Below are 13,352 nucleotides of genomic sequence, written 5' to 3'. Positions count from 1 at the left end.
AATAATGTGGGATTACTCTGATGGAATTAAGGAGCAAACTGAGGAGAGACCTAATGTAGCTTTGGGTGATAGACGAAAGTAATACTGATGGTTTAGACGGGGTTTTTTAGGTTCATGGGTTGTACCATAGGAGGATGAGCTTTCCTGTTTGCCAATCACAATAAGCAGATTTCTTCAGATTTTAGCTCTCCTTTTTTCCATCGCATCCACATCTAAAAGAAGAAACCTCTTCATCAACATGCTCTGGGTGCACCAGTTTATAAAATTCAGATATTGTCACTCAGTTAGCGCCAGGGCAGAAAGTCAACCCAGTGGTCCCAGCTCGAACTTAATTTGACACAACCTTAATACATTTAGCTGAGAGACAAAAGGAAGACGCGCCGTCTACAGAAAGCAGCACGCAGTCTTGCGAGATGATCGGGACTCTTAATGCAGTTACTTTTCTTCAGTGGAGCCAAAGACATCGTGGGATGGAGTGATGGAGGGGAAGGTGTGCGTCCACGTCGTCCTCTTCTTTCCTTCTTGCTCGCTGTCACTCCTTCACTCCTCCGTTCCCCTGTGTAGGATCGCTCCTCCTGCAAATTGAATCAGACTGCATGAATTAAAGCAATAATTCAATTTGTTTACAAGGCATCATTTATTCTCTGTCACGCCAGTGTTCTGTTGACGATCCGTGGCTCGCTGACCCTCGACCTCTGCTGAGGTCACATGACGCACTTATTATATTTTTCAACCAGAGTCTTTTAGGCTATTATCAGGCGACAAGGGGCTAAAGATACATGATGAGAATCCTATTATTCAAATCTGCCAAGCATTTTCACTGAATGCAAAACTACCCTTATCAGCAGACAGGACAGATCATGTAAATCGTGCTTCAGCACCTGCATTTGCGGGTTGCTGATGAACGTGCTCCTGACTTTGGAAATTGAAGTAATGTTAATAGTAAAAACAAACACTCTGATGTCAGATGGTGCCTCCCTTTTATCCCTTTGCTAAAAGGTCACTCTTACATTCCCCGTTTGTTGCACTCGTGGTGATAACAGAGTATCTCTACCGTGTGATTTCATACGAGAAAGGGCAAGATTTTCTATCCCAGAGAGAAAGAGCAAAAGGCACCATCTCCTGTCTTTCCAGACTAAACTATTGTGACAGTGGAAAATGGTAAGCAGTTTAGAATATTGCCGAACAAAAGAGCTTTTAATCAAAGTGCATACCAGACCCTGCGGAGTATAAAACATTCCCTCATCAAAAGGCCTATTATACACTTACTCACATCAAAGGCCTACACGTTCCTTAATTGCAAGATTCTTTTCTTATTCAATTATGTTATGCTTATGTTTTTATAACGCTGATACAAAAAAGGAGGCTCGGATAACCAAATCAAAGGGGCTTAATTTATTATCTCTGAACAGCCGATGTGTGTTCACTACAACAGTATACATTTGTGTAAATGGTTTTGGTGCTTTACCAGGCCTCTGGATACTGAGATGGCACAAAGCACGAGCGTTTCAGGAGAAATTAAACAGAGTAAAACTAGCAGGTTTAGATAAAGCAATCACATTACTGTCGCACTTGAAAAGAACGCATTATTTTGTACTTGAGCGAACGGAGCTTTATTGCTGACACGCCCAAACAGAAAGTTGTATATACAATATAAATGCACAGGGCCTAGGAGTTTTTCTCCATCTCTTTTGTTATCTAACCACAACATAATCAGCAGCTAAGTCTGCGTGCGCTGTTCAGCCAGACACTAAAGTCCCTGTGCAGAATTGCAAAATAAGTTGGGTGTAAATATGTAATTGCCAGTGCTTATTCTGAGATCTGAAATATTAGGGAGCAATATGGAACGCATTAAAATCCTGGTTGTTAGGGGTATCGGTTACACTGAAGACATGCAGGAAAATGTGCACTGTCTGCGAATCTGGCGGAGATAGAGGGGGTAAGATGAGGGGGGGAGATAGGAGCAGGAGAGGGTGAGGAAATGGAGAAGAAGAGACAGAAGAAGAGAAGAGTAAGATGAAAATCTCTTGATGTCTTTCTGAGAACATAGACACATTATTTAAATCTCCATCACTTTTTAATGTAAATCTGATCAGGCTGTGCCCTGGATGAAGGAGGGGAGAAGGGAAGTAGAGGCAGAAATGGAGACACGCACACTGACACAGAAAGCTTTATGATAAAACACCGTTAGGATTGAAAGCTGGATGTTGCTATCTGACTTCACACTTGATTCTTTATGAAACATAAACAAAAACCAAAACGATTTTATATTAACCGTCTTTTTTTTCTTCTTAATGAAACAACACTTCCACTGTGGTGAAATATTTTTAATGTGCATGTTTGTATATATGGGTGCACGTGTCAGCTTGTACGTGCGTGCTTTATGTGTGTGTTTGTGTGCAATCCGATATCTGCCTCAGGCCCCATGGCCCTGGTCTGTCTGCATCCGAAAAGCAAACTCTGCAATTATGATGACCGCCCTGTCCTTTTCATTTCCCATCGCTGTCTCTCTCTCCCTCTCTCGTTGTCTGCTCTTATGCCTTCCCCTCTCTCTGTCTTTATTTTTCCTCTTGTCTGACCTGTCTGTCTCTTTGGAAAGGTAGCCAAAGTCTCAATAGCTATAAAATAACGCCAAGCTCGATCACCTCAAGTTTCAATGCAAAATCATCTCGCTCTTTTTCTGTGTGTGCAGTCCGTTCACCTCACAGATAGCCTCCAAAAAGTTGCTCATCTGTATATTTACATGGCCATTGTTCATGTTTACTAGCAGTAACCCCCCCAAAAAGCCAAACCCCAATAATTCCCTGCATAATTTCTTATATATTGTTGTGTGAATTTGGTTGTATCTGGTTGCACGTTAATTTAGATTTTTGGAATCACTTTCTAAAAATGACAGCATATTCTAAGACAGTTTTTGCTGAATTATATTATGCTGTATTATAATGCATTGTATGCATTACAGAAGCTGTTCTATACTCCCGCTTTACTACATTAGAGGGAAATATTGCACTTTTTACTTCACTAAATTTATTTGACAGTTAAAGTTAAAGATTTTGAAAACCTGTAATGAGCGTATAAAATGTAACGCCTCACTATTCAGTAAAATTAAATTACACCAGCATATAAAGTACTTAAAACTGCTTCACCTCTACCAGCTATACCATTAAAATTCTGCTTACACATTAGTTAATAGGTGTTATAAAAAGTAATTATGTAACGTTGCCTCTGTAATGACTACTTTTGGTTTATTTAAATTACACATTGCTGCTAAAAAAGATTGAATTTAATTATTCGTATATTTTTGTACTGCTGCTTTTACCCATTAAAGTAACTAAATACCTTTTGTTTTACTGTTCATCTTTAAGTTCTTTTAAAGTCATTTTCTGCTCAGCGCGCTTTTCTCCAGCTTTCCGCCTCCATGTGACTTCCTGACAGGTTTGAATGAATGATTAGCTCATTGAAGTGCTTACTAATTCACGCATTTAATTAATTACAGTTATTAGAGCCGCGCTTACTAACATGGCACGGCCGTCGCTGACCAGAAATGTCAACTGAGTACTTAACCGAGGCCTGGCCTTTTTGCTCCCCGCGCGCGTGTCAGGTGCCCCTGATGCCCACGTTACGAGCAGCGGCACGTGGGCGCCTCATTCTTCATGTTTCTCATCTGGAAAATCATCCCATGTCCTTCCTTCACCTTTCCCATATCTGCCCCTGCAATTGCTTGATTTGTAACTTGATTTCAGGAAAGGGAAAACCTGTAGATTATCCAGCTTTCATTAGAGGGGAAAAACCCAGTCCGTGTCAGAGAAAGAAGAAATCAATTTAATACAGACTTAACTGGAGGAAATTGCATATTCTGCCTGTATGTGCTGAACAGGCACTTTCTCTTCCTCACCAGAGACCTGCCTCCCTATTAATTGCAGTGTGCGTGCATGCCAGTGAGTAAGTGGATGTGTGTGCGCGCGCGTGCGGGCGTGCATTTTGTTTGTTTGTGTGTGTTTAGTGTTTGTAATGTGCAGAACGCGTGCTTTCATTTGTGCGTTAGGTGCTCGAATGCATGTCGTTACCTGAGTGTGTATTCAGTCTTTTTGTCTGTGTGTGGAGGTCAGTTCTCAGACCCGTGGTAGGGCACCCAGCCAGATGTGTCCTTTTCTTTATTTGCGATGTGCATGTGCGTTCTCCACACGTGGGGTGTGTGTGTGTGTGTGTGCGTCTAATTTCTTTGTCGGTGTATAGCGCATGCATAGGCACAAGTGCATGTGACTTAGCCAGGTGGAGAGGAGATTGGTTGGTATTTATGAACAAACGTCATAATTGTGACAGGATGATATATGACCTGCACATTCCACAGTCCCCCCCCCTCCTTCCTTCTCTCTTTTTCTTTTTGCTAAAAATATATATCTATGATATGAGTCTTAAAAGCTGATGGCCAATTTAGTATGGTGTGTTGCGGCCAAGGTCATAGAGATCTGAGTTCCTTGGTGTTCCTCCCTCCGAGGCCTGTTCTAATCTACAGAGCAAGAAGAGGGGCTCAAAGTCATTTCTCTAATTGCTTTTATAAGGTGCCCTTTTCACATGGTGTCTTCCCTGCTCATTCACTTTCATCGCCATTACAACACCTTACCTCTGCACCTGCTGGTTAGGATATGTCCATATTATACTGCTGTTGCTTTATATTAATATTACGAATCTCATATTCAGGAGTGATACTTCAAACCACAGGAATTCGACACTGCGTTGTCTTCCTTTACTCGCTTCTTCTCCTCGTCTGAAGCGTTAACCGGGGTCTGCGGGCTAAGTGTTTTGTGTATATATAGGGGTTTTTCTGATTCCTTAAGTGTTGCCTCTGCATTGGTGATCTATAAGAGGCGCTGAGGTGGTGAGCAGCACAAGGTGAGGGAAGATGGAAGCAGGGGTTAAAGTATGAGAGTGAAGGCTGAGAAGGATAAGGGGAGAGGGGGATGAGATTGAGTCTAGTGCATTAAGACAGTGTATTATTTGGTGGTTCCACTTGCTTGCGTCCATTAGGGGTGGCTTCTGTGCTATTAAAGGGGTCAGCGAAGTGTGTGCACCTGTGTGTGCCCACACGTGTGTGTGTGTGTTTTAAGAGTTAGTAAAGTGGTCCAGTATCTTATTGAACAGGATGGGACTCCCCTGCTCTAATACTTCTTCATTTTATTGGATTGGATGGCCCCGGTTATAATTGTATTAGAGCGCTTCCCCATCTATCCTCTCCTCCTTCTCCATCTTTCTTTCAGCAGTGATCACATGTCATTCCTGGGTACGCCGCGGAAAAGAGCAGGATAGAGAAGGAGAACCTCTGCAGTTGCCAACTTTCTGTATTCACCGAGGAAAAGTTTAACTGTTTGCCTCCATCCTTGCTCTTAGTCCTTCCTTCTCTCCTTCCTTATGGTGAAAGTCCTAAAGGTCATTGTCTTGTTACAGATAGCTCGTCTTCTGGGTTTGATGGCAGGTGACAGGTGAGAGGTGTTGGCAGCAGCGGTAGTCTGAGGCATCAGGTGATGTTATCTTCACGGTGACCTTGCCGATTTCTGTCCTGAACACGTGCCTGTTTTGCGAACGCGTAGACACGAGGACGCTCACTTTGCAGCGGTTTCTCATTTTTGGAGCTTATTTACCGCGTTTCTCTCAGAATTAGCCTTTCTGTTTTAGTTGTAGCGATAGGTTGTGTGTAGCTGGGGGGCGGTAAGCACTGTCACCCTGAGCCGAGCTCTGTGGTGTTGCCTACTCAGCGATTGCTCCAGAGTTAACCAGAGAGGCTTCGCTGCCTCTCACTTTTCCTTCGCCCTTGAAGAGACCAGGAGTTGTCAGGGTCCTCATAAAAACCCTGAACGATTGCGTCTATGCGTTCTCCGTCTTTTTCTACTCCTTTTTTTCTTCTTCTCCTTCCAAAACCTGGCCATCTGTCTAATTGTTCACCTCCATCGCTTTAATGCTTTTTACATGCTTTTTCCCCCTCTTTCCAGGCAATAAACTTTATTTTCTTCGCAAGACTTCAATCTGCAGGGGGAGGGTAGGCGGGCGGGCAGGCAGGCTGCTCACCTTCTCCCTGCTGGATTTGCTCCAGTGGCCCCTCTTCAACCCCCCCCTCTATCCTCCCTCTGGTCTCCCATTACTCCATCTCTCCTTTCCTTTCCCTCCATGTCTCTAGAGAAGAGGATATGTGTTCGTCAAGCTGACACCTGCTCTCATCTTCTCTGCTGGTCATACACACATAGAGAGCTATCCTGTTGAGGAGGCCTTATAGTGACCTGTTAATTATCACACTGCTGTCTCTTCTGACCTTGTTCGGAGGTAATGCCTCATTTTTCTCACAGTAAAATGAACAACTGAAGATGATTTTTTTTAAACATATGTGTTACAAATGAGGTTTTCCTACTATATTGTTACTTTGGTGACCAAATATTACTTTTCAATCCACCTGCATTTATGTGCATGTATACCTTGTGAAAGTGGCAAAGAGTATAAATGCACACTGCACATATAAGCAATTAAATCAGACAGTTGTCTCCTCTCACCTGTGATTACTGCTGTGTACAGATCATATAAGCAGGTACCCTATAATCATATCTATAATAGCCATAATCAGCCCTTTAATGCTCTGTAATAGCATCCATATAATGGCATAGAGTGGCATCAAGAGAATAATTCAGGCATAGATAATGGTGTGATAGCGTGGTTTTACCCTTGAGTCACAACATTGAATTTGTTGTGTGCGTGTGCGGGTGTGCGTGTGCCTCTGTATGCATGTATAAACACACCCTGGGGCAGTTAAGGTGTCTGTAAAATGCCTGAAGAATCACATTTCCATCAGAAGATGCTCTTAACCCTTTATTGTTTTCTTTGTGCTCACTGCTCCATGGAGCGTCCTTGCTGTGAGTGTCATGTGTACTTAGCTGTGCTGAGACAGACACGCTGAGGAAAGACGTTCCCATATGACACCCAGAGACAGGAGATCAGATCAGAGGGGATGCAGGGGAGCAACACCAGTGGCGGCGGATGGCGAGCTGAACGCCTTTCCGGGTGTAATCTGAGCGGACAGTGTTCCTCTGGGATGGCGGGTGAGAGGAAGGAGGAATACCTGGTGCTACTGTGCCCAGAGACCAGAGCATGAGGGATGCTCTGGAGTCTGGAATCTACATGCTCCATCTCAATTCATGCGGCACGCTCTCGTGCTAACATATGCCAGAGTCCCATGTGAGCTCATATGGGCAGGTAGACCGAATCTGGCTTTTTTGGTCGAGGGCCTCAGCAGATAAAGGGAAGAGTGGGGAGAGACAGAAAGGCATGGAAAGACTGTGAGTTGACAGACTTGATGAACCCCGTTGTATGATTTTATTAAACAGATATGGTCCTTGCATGCATTTTTGCTGAGGCCTTTGCCCTGCAGCACAATGCTACAGTAGGATGGAGGGGATGATGAATATTTAGCCTGTCTTCAGCAGTGTGTAAATGCAGCTATGCATTCACTTCTCAAGTCATTTATCTTTTTCTTCTTCTCTGCTATCTGTCTGCCAACATATGGTGTGAGATGAGCCACACCCAAACATGCAGGGAGAGGACACTGTCACTACTTATGAGTTTCTTAAGAGTCTTTAGACAGGACGGTAACTGGAAACCTGGATTCTCATCAAAGTAAAAGTGGGGAAAACATGGGGACTACAAGCAAAGAGCGATCACTCTTCCAGGACTTGAATCACTGCATTGTCCTGTGAAATAAAACAGAATGCAAACATTCAGCCTCTACTTGTGATCACTATTTCCTTTGACAACAACGATTAAAATGGGCAAAAAACTAAAAAAAAGTCTTTGAAATGTCTTTTAATTTGCTGTTACGTCTGTATTTTTCTGATCATATTGTTTTCTCTTTCTCAACAGCACAAAGCGAGAGTTGAAGCAATGATGTGCAACCTGGCTTCTCTGCGCAGCGTCAGGGAATTTGCTGAATCTTTCAAAGCAATGAAGCTGTAAGTATTAAACACAATGTTGTTCATTTTCATCCCTTCCTTGTTTTGGAAATGCAGGTTGTGTGTTTTTTAGGATCAAGCAGGCGTGGTGTAATAGATGCCGTTTATAAATTTTGTCTCCTCTTACTCTTGCCTTTGAGCTGGTCACAACTGAATTCAGCTGGCATTGGTCCCACAAAACCACACAGTAAATGGTGATGCTCATGCAGGTGCCCTGCATATGGAAAATTGCCCTGCGTGATGTTGGACCTGGACAATCAAACAACATGGAGAATCTCCAGTGTGGAAAACACAGGAGAAGAGTTTAAAACTGATTTGTTAATTAAAGTTATGGCAGCGTGCCCAACTAAAAAAAATCATGGCATTTCCTATTAGTTGCTCAGACTTATTTTTAGTCTAAAAGCAGGAATAAATAAACAGTTAAGTTTAAAACTGTGGGGACTAAATAGCGTCTTTTATTTAGGACTAGCAACTATTTATCTCTTTTATTATGCCATACTGAAAGGACATCTAAAATGTTACTGATGGACACCATATGGGGAAGGCCCCAGGAGTGAGTGTGTCTATTTGTGTCGATTTGCTTGACATTGGTCGAACACACTTTATGGCACTTATTTTGTGGTGGTCAGCTTTTATAGCATGTGTCTTGCGTCCCGTGGCCGTTCGTACGGTTGCTATTTTGGGGTCATAATTTCTATCATCCATACGGCTCATCCACCCGCAGGTCTCTAGGCAGGGGAGTGTGTTTTTGTGTGTGCGCAGGGGGTGTTGGTGTCAAGGGAGCCCCTTGGGGAGAGGCCGGGCAGTCATCGCCCGTAGCAGCCCTGGGGCAGGTTATGGCCATCCAGGACACGTGTCTTGGGTCACAGCCAAACCTCACGGTGGCTTCCCTCACTCTGTGTCCTATAGTTCCCTCCCTGCGCTTACATATATCCCTCCCACCCACACTCAAGTTATGCTGGCCTCCTTTCAACTCCTCAGTCCTCTCACACTTTAGTTTTTTTGCATATCACTGTTTACAAATGTTTTATCTGCCTTAGTTTCTCTTTCTTTCCCGTTCTCTCGTGTCGTCTCTACGTCTGTGTCGTTCTCTCTCCACCTCAGTATTTTGGCAAGGTTGTATTTCTTCATTAGCCGTGCTGTTGGGGGGGGAGTGCGGGACTCCCAGGGGACGTCAGAGTACATTAATTCTCATCAGAAGGCGAACAGAGCAGAGTGGAGGCTGGGAGCTCTGAGCTGTGAATGGCACTGGGCAGCTGTCTGAGTCTACCACCACTCTATTACTGCACGTATGTCTTCAGGCATAACATGCACAGGAGTGGCAAACACAGCACGCACAAATATGTGCATACAGACATACGCGGGCACACACACACACACACACACACACACTTGTAAACACACAGAGACAAACAGACACAAACACACACACATGCTCATACGCACATGCACAATAATGCTCCTGCAGCGTGTCATTGACAGGTGAAATGTAATCAGAGTCTTTTTCTTTTCCTTCTCTCGTTTCTCACTCTCTTGCTTTTAAGTGCTTTAGTCAGTGGCTTTCACGCTGCTTTGTGTTCCATTGACCCCGATTCTGCTTTAATTGCCTGTCCATTGAAATGAAATTACCTGGATATTGATATTGTTGAATGTGGCGCAGTTTCATTGGGATGTAATTGATGGAGGACGGCACTGACAGAAGGCCCTAATATAATTTCTACTGAACGGTCCGTAATTAACACGTGGAATTTGTTTTCACCTCTGATTTGTTTTTACTGAGTTCAGTTTTAATTTCAAGCATTTAAAATGTAATAGAGGATTTTTAAAAACTAAACAAACAAATGAATATAACTAAAAATAATATACAAACCAGACAACCTTCGTCCACAATTCTTCCATTCATTTATACTCTTGTAAGGGTTGGATTATTTTCTTGCTCCCTTATTATGTTGCTTCTGTAGTGCGAGTTTAAATGTGGGTCAAAATGAGTGGCGCTCTCATATCCACTGTATATGTGTTTGGAGCAAAGTGCATCGTTAACGACCAGCAGTACGAGCCAAGCTCACACAGGCAATCTCTTCCTGCTGGCCTACATTATCATAGAGGTCAGGGGTCATACCCAGGGGGGTTATTTAAAGTAAATATATAAACTGATGTCTCCCCGTTCGGTAGTTAACACCCTCGTTTGACCAGCGCTGAGATTGCACGGTGCACACAGTGTTGTGTGAGGTCTTAATGTGGACAGAGGGAATGTGGTGTGCAGCAGTAGGCCTATTAAAGACATTCATTAGACCTGCGCTTATGAGAGAGGGACTAACTGGTGGGCAGTCGAATTAACAGGCCTTTTACATTACAAGCAGACTCACCAGAGGCCCATCTGAGCTGCATGGGAGAAATCGCTGCACTGACCAGAGGAAAGTTGTTTATTTGTGGAGTTTTTTGATCACCAATTTGTGATGCTTTGTTTTTCTTTTGCCTTTACAGGTCATAACATGCAATGCTAAAGAGGTGTAAGTGCCGTAAGCGTTAGTTTAAATCAACAGCTGCAGTGAAAGGTTGAGGAGGTCGGGCTTTGTGTCTGTGATATTACTGCCCCTAGCCACTAAATTAGGGATGGAGCCAAGAGGTTTGCACACTGTTACTGTACTTCACACTCTATTAGACATGTGAACACTGGGGCAAAAACAACCAGTCTTTTTTTTTTTTTGCCTACTTTTAAGCTTAGAGCGATTTCTGAGCAAATTTCTGAGCATTACAGCAACTTTTACTCTCCTATCTCGTGTTATCAGGATTAAACTCAGGTCGCAGAGGTTGTTTATTTACGAATGTTCTTTTAATTAAGTGAGTCTTCCTCAATTGTTTTATTTTGGGCGAAAATTTAAATATCTCACATTCCTAGTGTGTGCGTTGCCGATAAAGCGCTGAGGTCGGCGTTCTTTAAGTTGACTTGTGCCTAGGTTGGTGCTCTTTAATGAACCTTGTGTGTTCAGAGGCCTGAAGGTGATCGTACAGTACACTACTATGTAATAGCATGGGATGGCTCATTATAGCAAGGCATAACAATTCACACATTAATTTTCCAGCATCCAGTTTTTAATTAATCCAGTAGGCAGTCTTAAACACAGGGTACACAAATTGCCTTCGGCCTCATAATTAATTCTAATGGAAGAAATTAAAAATTGGTGGGGTGTGTTTGGATTGTTCGACTGTGTTACTGTGGTTTTGAGCTCGCTGGAGCGACGCTGTCACCGACAAGGATCTCTCGCTGCCCTGACCAATCCAGCAATCTCCTTCCCTTTCCGTGTGAGCGGGAAGCGTTGCTCAGTCGCCCACACGGATTCTGCAAGAATAAAAATGCTTTGCATGTCTCCGTCTCCTAAAACATATGCTTTCTCACGGGACCTTTTTAATAATGCCAGCTCCTTTTTTATTCCATGACTTAGCGCGTGGTTTTTCTTTGATCTGTTTTCTTCTGCTTGGCCTTTCTGAGTCGATGTGTTGGTAGGTTTGGTTACTCAAAGTGCTTCCACAGAGCCAGTATCAACATCCATTACTTTCACCACCCCTGTGTGTTGAAACTGTTTGAGATTGCTTTTCATTGTGGTGTTGCTCTTGGATCCCAGCCAGCTGTATTCGGTATCTAGAGTAGCTGTGTATCCATAGGGAGTTGCACTGGAAACCTCTGTATCATATCAGCATTACTGATGCTCTGTCTCTGGAGACCTCTAAAGTCTACCGCACTTTGGAATAAGAAACCCCGTTTCCTCTCTCTGCTTTCATTTTTCTCTAATTCTCCTCTTTTAAAAAAAAATCCTCCCTCTGTCTCTCATTACATCTTCTTCATCCTGATATGGTAGGAAATCTTTTTCCTTGGCCGTTTGTTTTCACTTCACAATCAGTCAAACATGTTTTGTTTTTCTGTTTTCTTCCTCCCATAGGCCGCTGCACATTCTGGTGTGTAACGCAGCAGTGTGCACTCAGCCCTATATGCTGACTGAAGACAACCTGGAGTCCACCTTCCAGATCTGCCATCTGGGTCACTTCCTGCTAGTGCAATGTCTACAAGACGTGCTGCGTCGTTCAGCCCCAGCACGTGTCGTGGTGGTTTCCTCTGAGTCACATAGGTAAAGAAAAGGAAGATTGACTAGTTTTGTGTTAGTGAGTATAAATATGTTTGATTGTTTGTCGAGAGGTTGCTGTCTGTATCAGTGAGGTCTTTCCATATTAAAGTCACGTTGATAATTGCCCAGAACTAGCCTGTCTAGTCTTCAGGAGTTCATCGCCAGTCGTGCACTTAAAGCCGCTGCACTGGCTAGTTTTCCCGACGAGTTGACAGATAAGACTTTATGCGTATTGTCAAACATGACAGCCTCACTCACTCAAACTCATTCCTTTCCGCATGCTGTCACTGTGAATTAAACGTATCATCAGCATGATGGATGGCCTTATCAGCTAAAATTTACTTTGATCAAGTATCTGCTCTTTTATGTCTGACCCCCCTGACTCAGCCCTTTCCTCCATTTTTTTTTCTCAAGGAACTCCAAAGGCTCAAGTTTTTCTGTTATGCAGCAGACAAGCGCAGAGTCTTGCAGTAATCTGTAAGCCCAGACCCCGAGCCATGTATTTTAGAGCCAGTCCCTGTCTGTGTGCAGCATTGATCGTGGCTTCAGTCAGTCAGACGGCCAAGCAGTGATTGATTGGAGCTCGGCAGAGTGACCTGAGACAACGCGAACATACGCAGAGTTATTCTAGCAGATCAAACAGCAGCACTATTACAGGGGCCCTCATATGAGTTATGTTATACAGGCTGCCATGCATGATTGGGCAGGAGCAGCAGAGGGGATGGTTTGACACTCAGATTCACTTGGGGTCACTTTGCTATTACAAGCTGTAGGAAAAGTCGGAGGAAGACGGAGTAGGAAAAGCTCATGGAAGGAAAGGTTGCCGTGAAGGGAATATTGACATGTGATTGACACAAAACTTGCTAAAGCAGTAAGAAAAGTGGGTACAGGCAAGTTTTGATTGTGTAAAAACTGTCGGGTTAGAATAAGGAAGATGTGTACTATTTTTATGTATTTGCAGTGGTAAGAATGCACAGGTATTCTCCTTACTCTTCACCCTACAGTTTGCTCTCCTTTTCTGCCTCACAAACACTGCCTCTCTCCTTCTGTCCTCAACAATCAGCAGTGGCTTTAACCCCTTCAAAGCAGGCTAAAGCAGAACCAGAGAGAGTCAGTTACACACTAACACAGACTAGAGAGAAGGAATAAAGGAGCAAAAGTAGACAATATCTCATATTGCATCTTCCATTCTGTCCACCTCATTCCAGACCTATATTACATCCACTGAAGTCCCTCCCTTTTT

At 43.5% G+C, this 13,352-nt stretch overlaps 1 protein-coding gene across 3 annotated transcripts in view; it reads left to right on the top strand.

The window, feature by feature from the left end:
• Positions 1-13,352, top strand: part of wwox (WW domain containing oxidoreductase) — a 137,840-nt gene that overhangs the window by 32,793 nt on the left and 91,695 nt on the right. For all 3 annotated transcript variants that reach the window (XM_026176192.1, XM_026176193.1, XM_026176194.1), the window contains exons 6-7: positions 7,900-7,988; positions 11,927-12,112. In XM_026176192.1, the coding sequence (XP_026031977.1) occupies positions 7,900-7,988; positions 11,927-12,112 (275 nt within the window). The remainder of the gene's footprint in view (positions 1-7,899; positions 7,989-11,926; positions 12,113-13,352) is intronic.

This window comes from Astatotilapia calliptera, chromosome 7, assembly GCF_900246225.1.
Source record: "Astatotilapia calliptera chromosome 7, fAstCal1.2, whole genome shotgun sequence".
In the NCBI taxonomy this organism is placed as follows: domain Eukaryota; kingdom Metazoa; phylum Chordata; class Actinopteri; order Cichliformes; family Cichlidae; genus Astatotilapia; species Astatotilapia calliptera.
The sequence above is the reverse complement of the archived record's forward strand: the minus strand, read 5'-3'. Positions and strand labels throughout refer to the sequence as shown.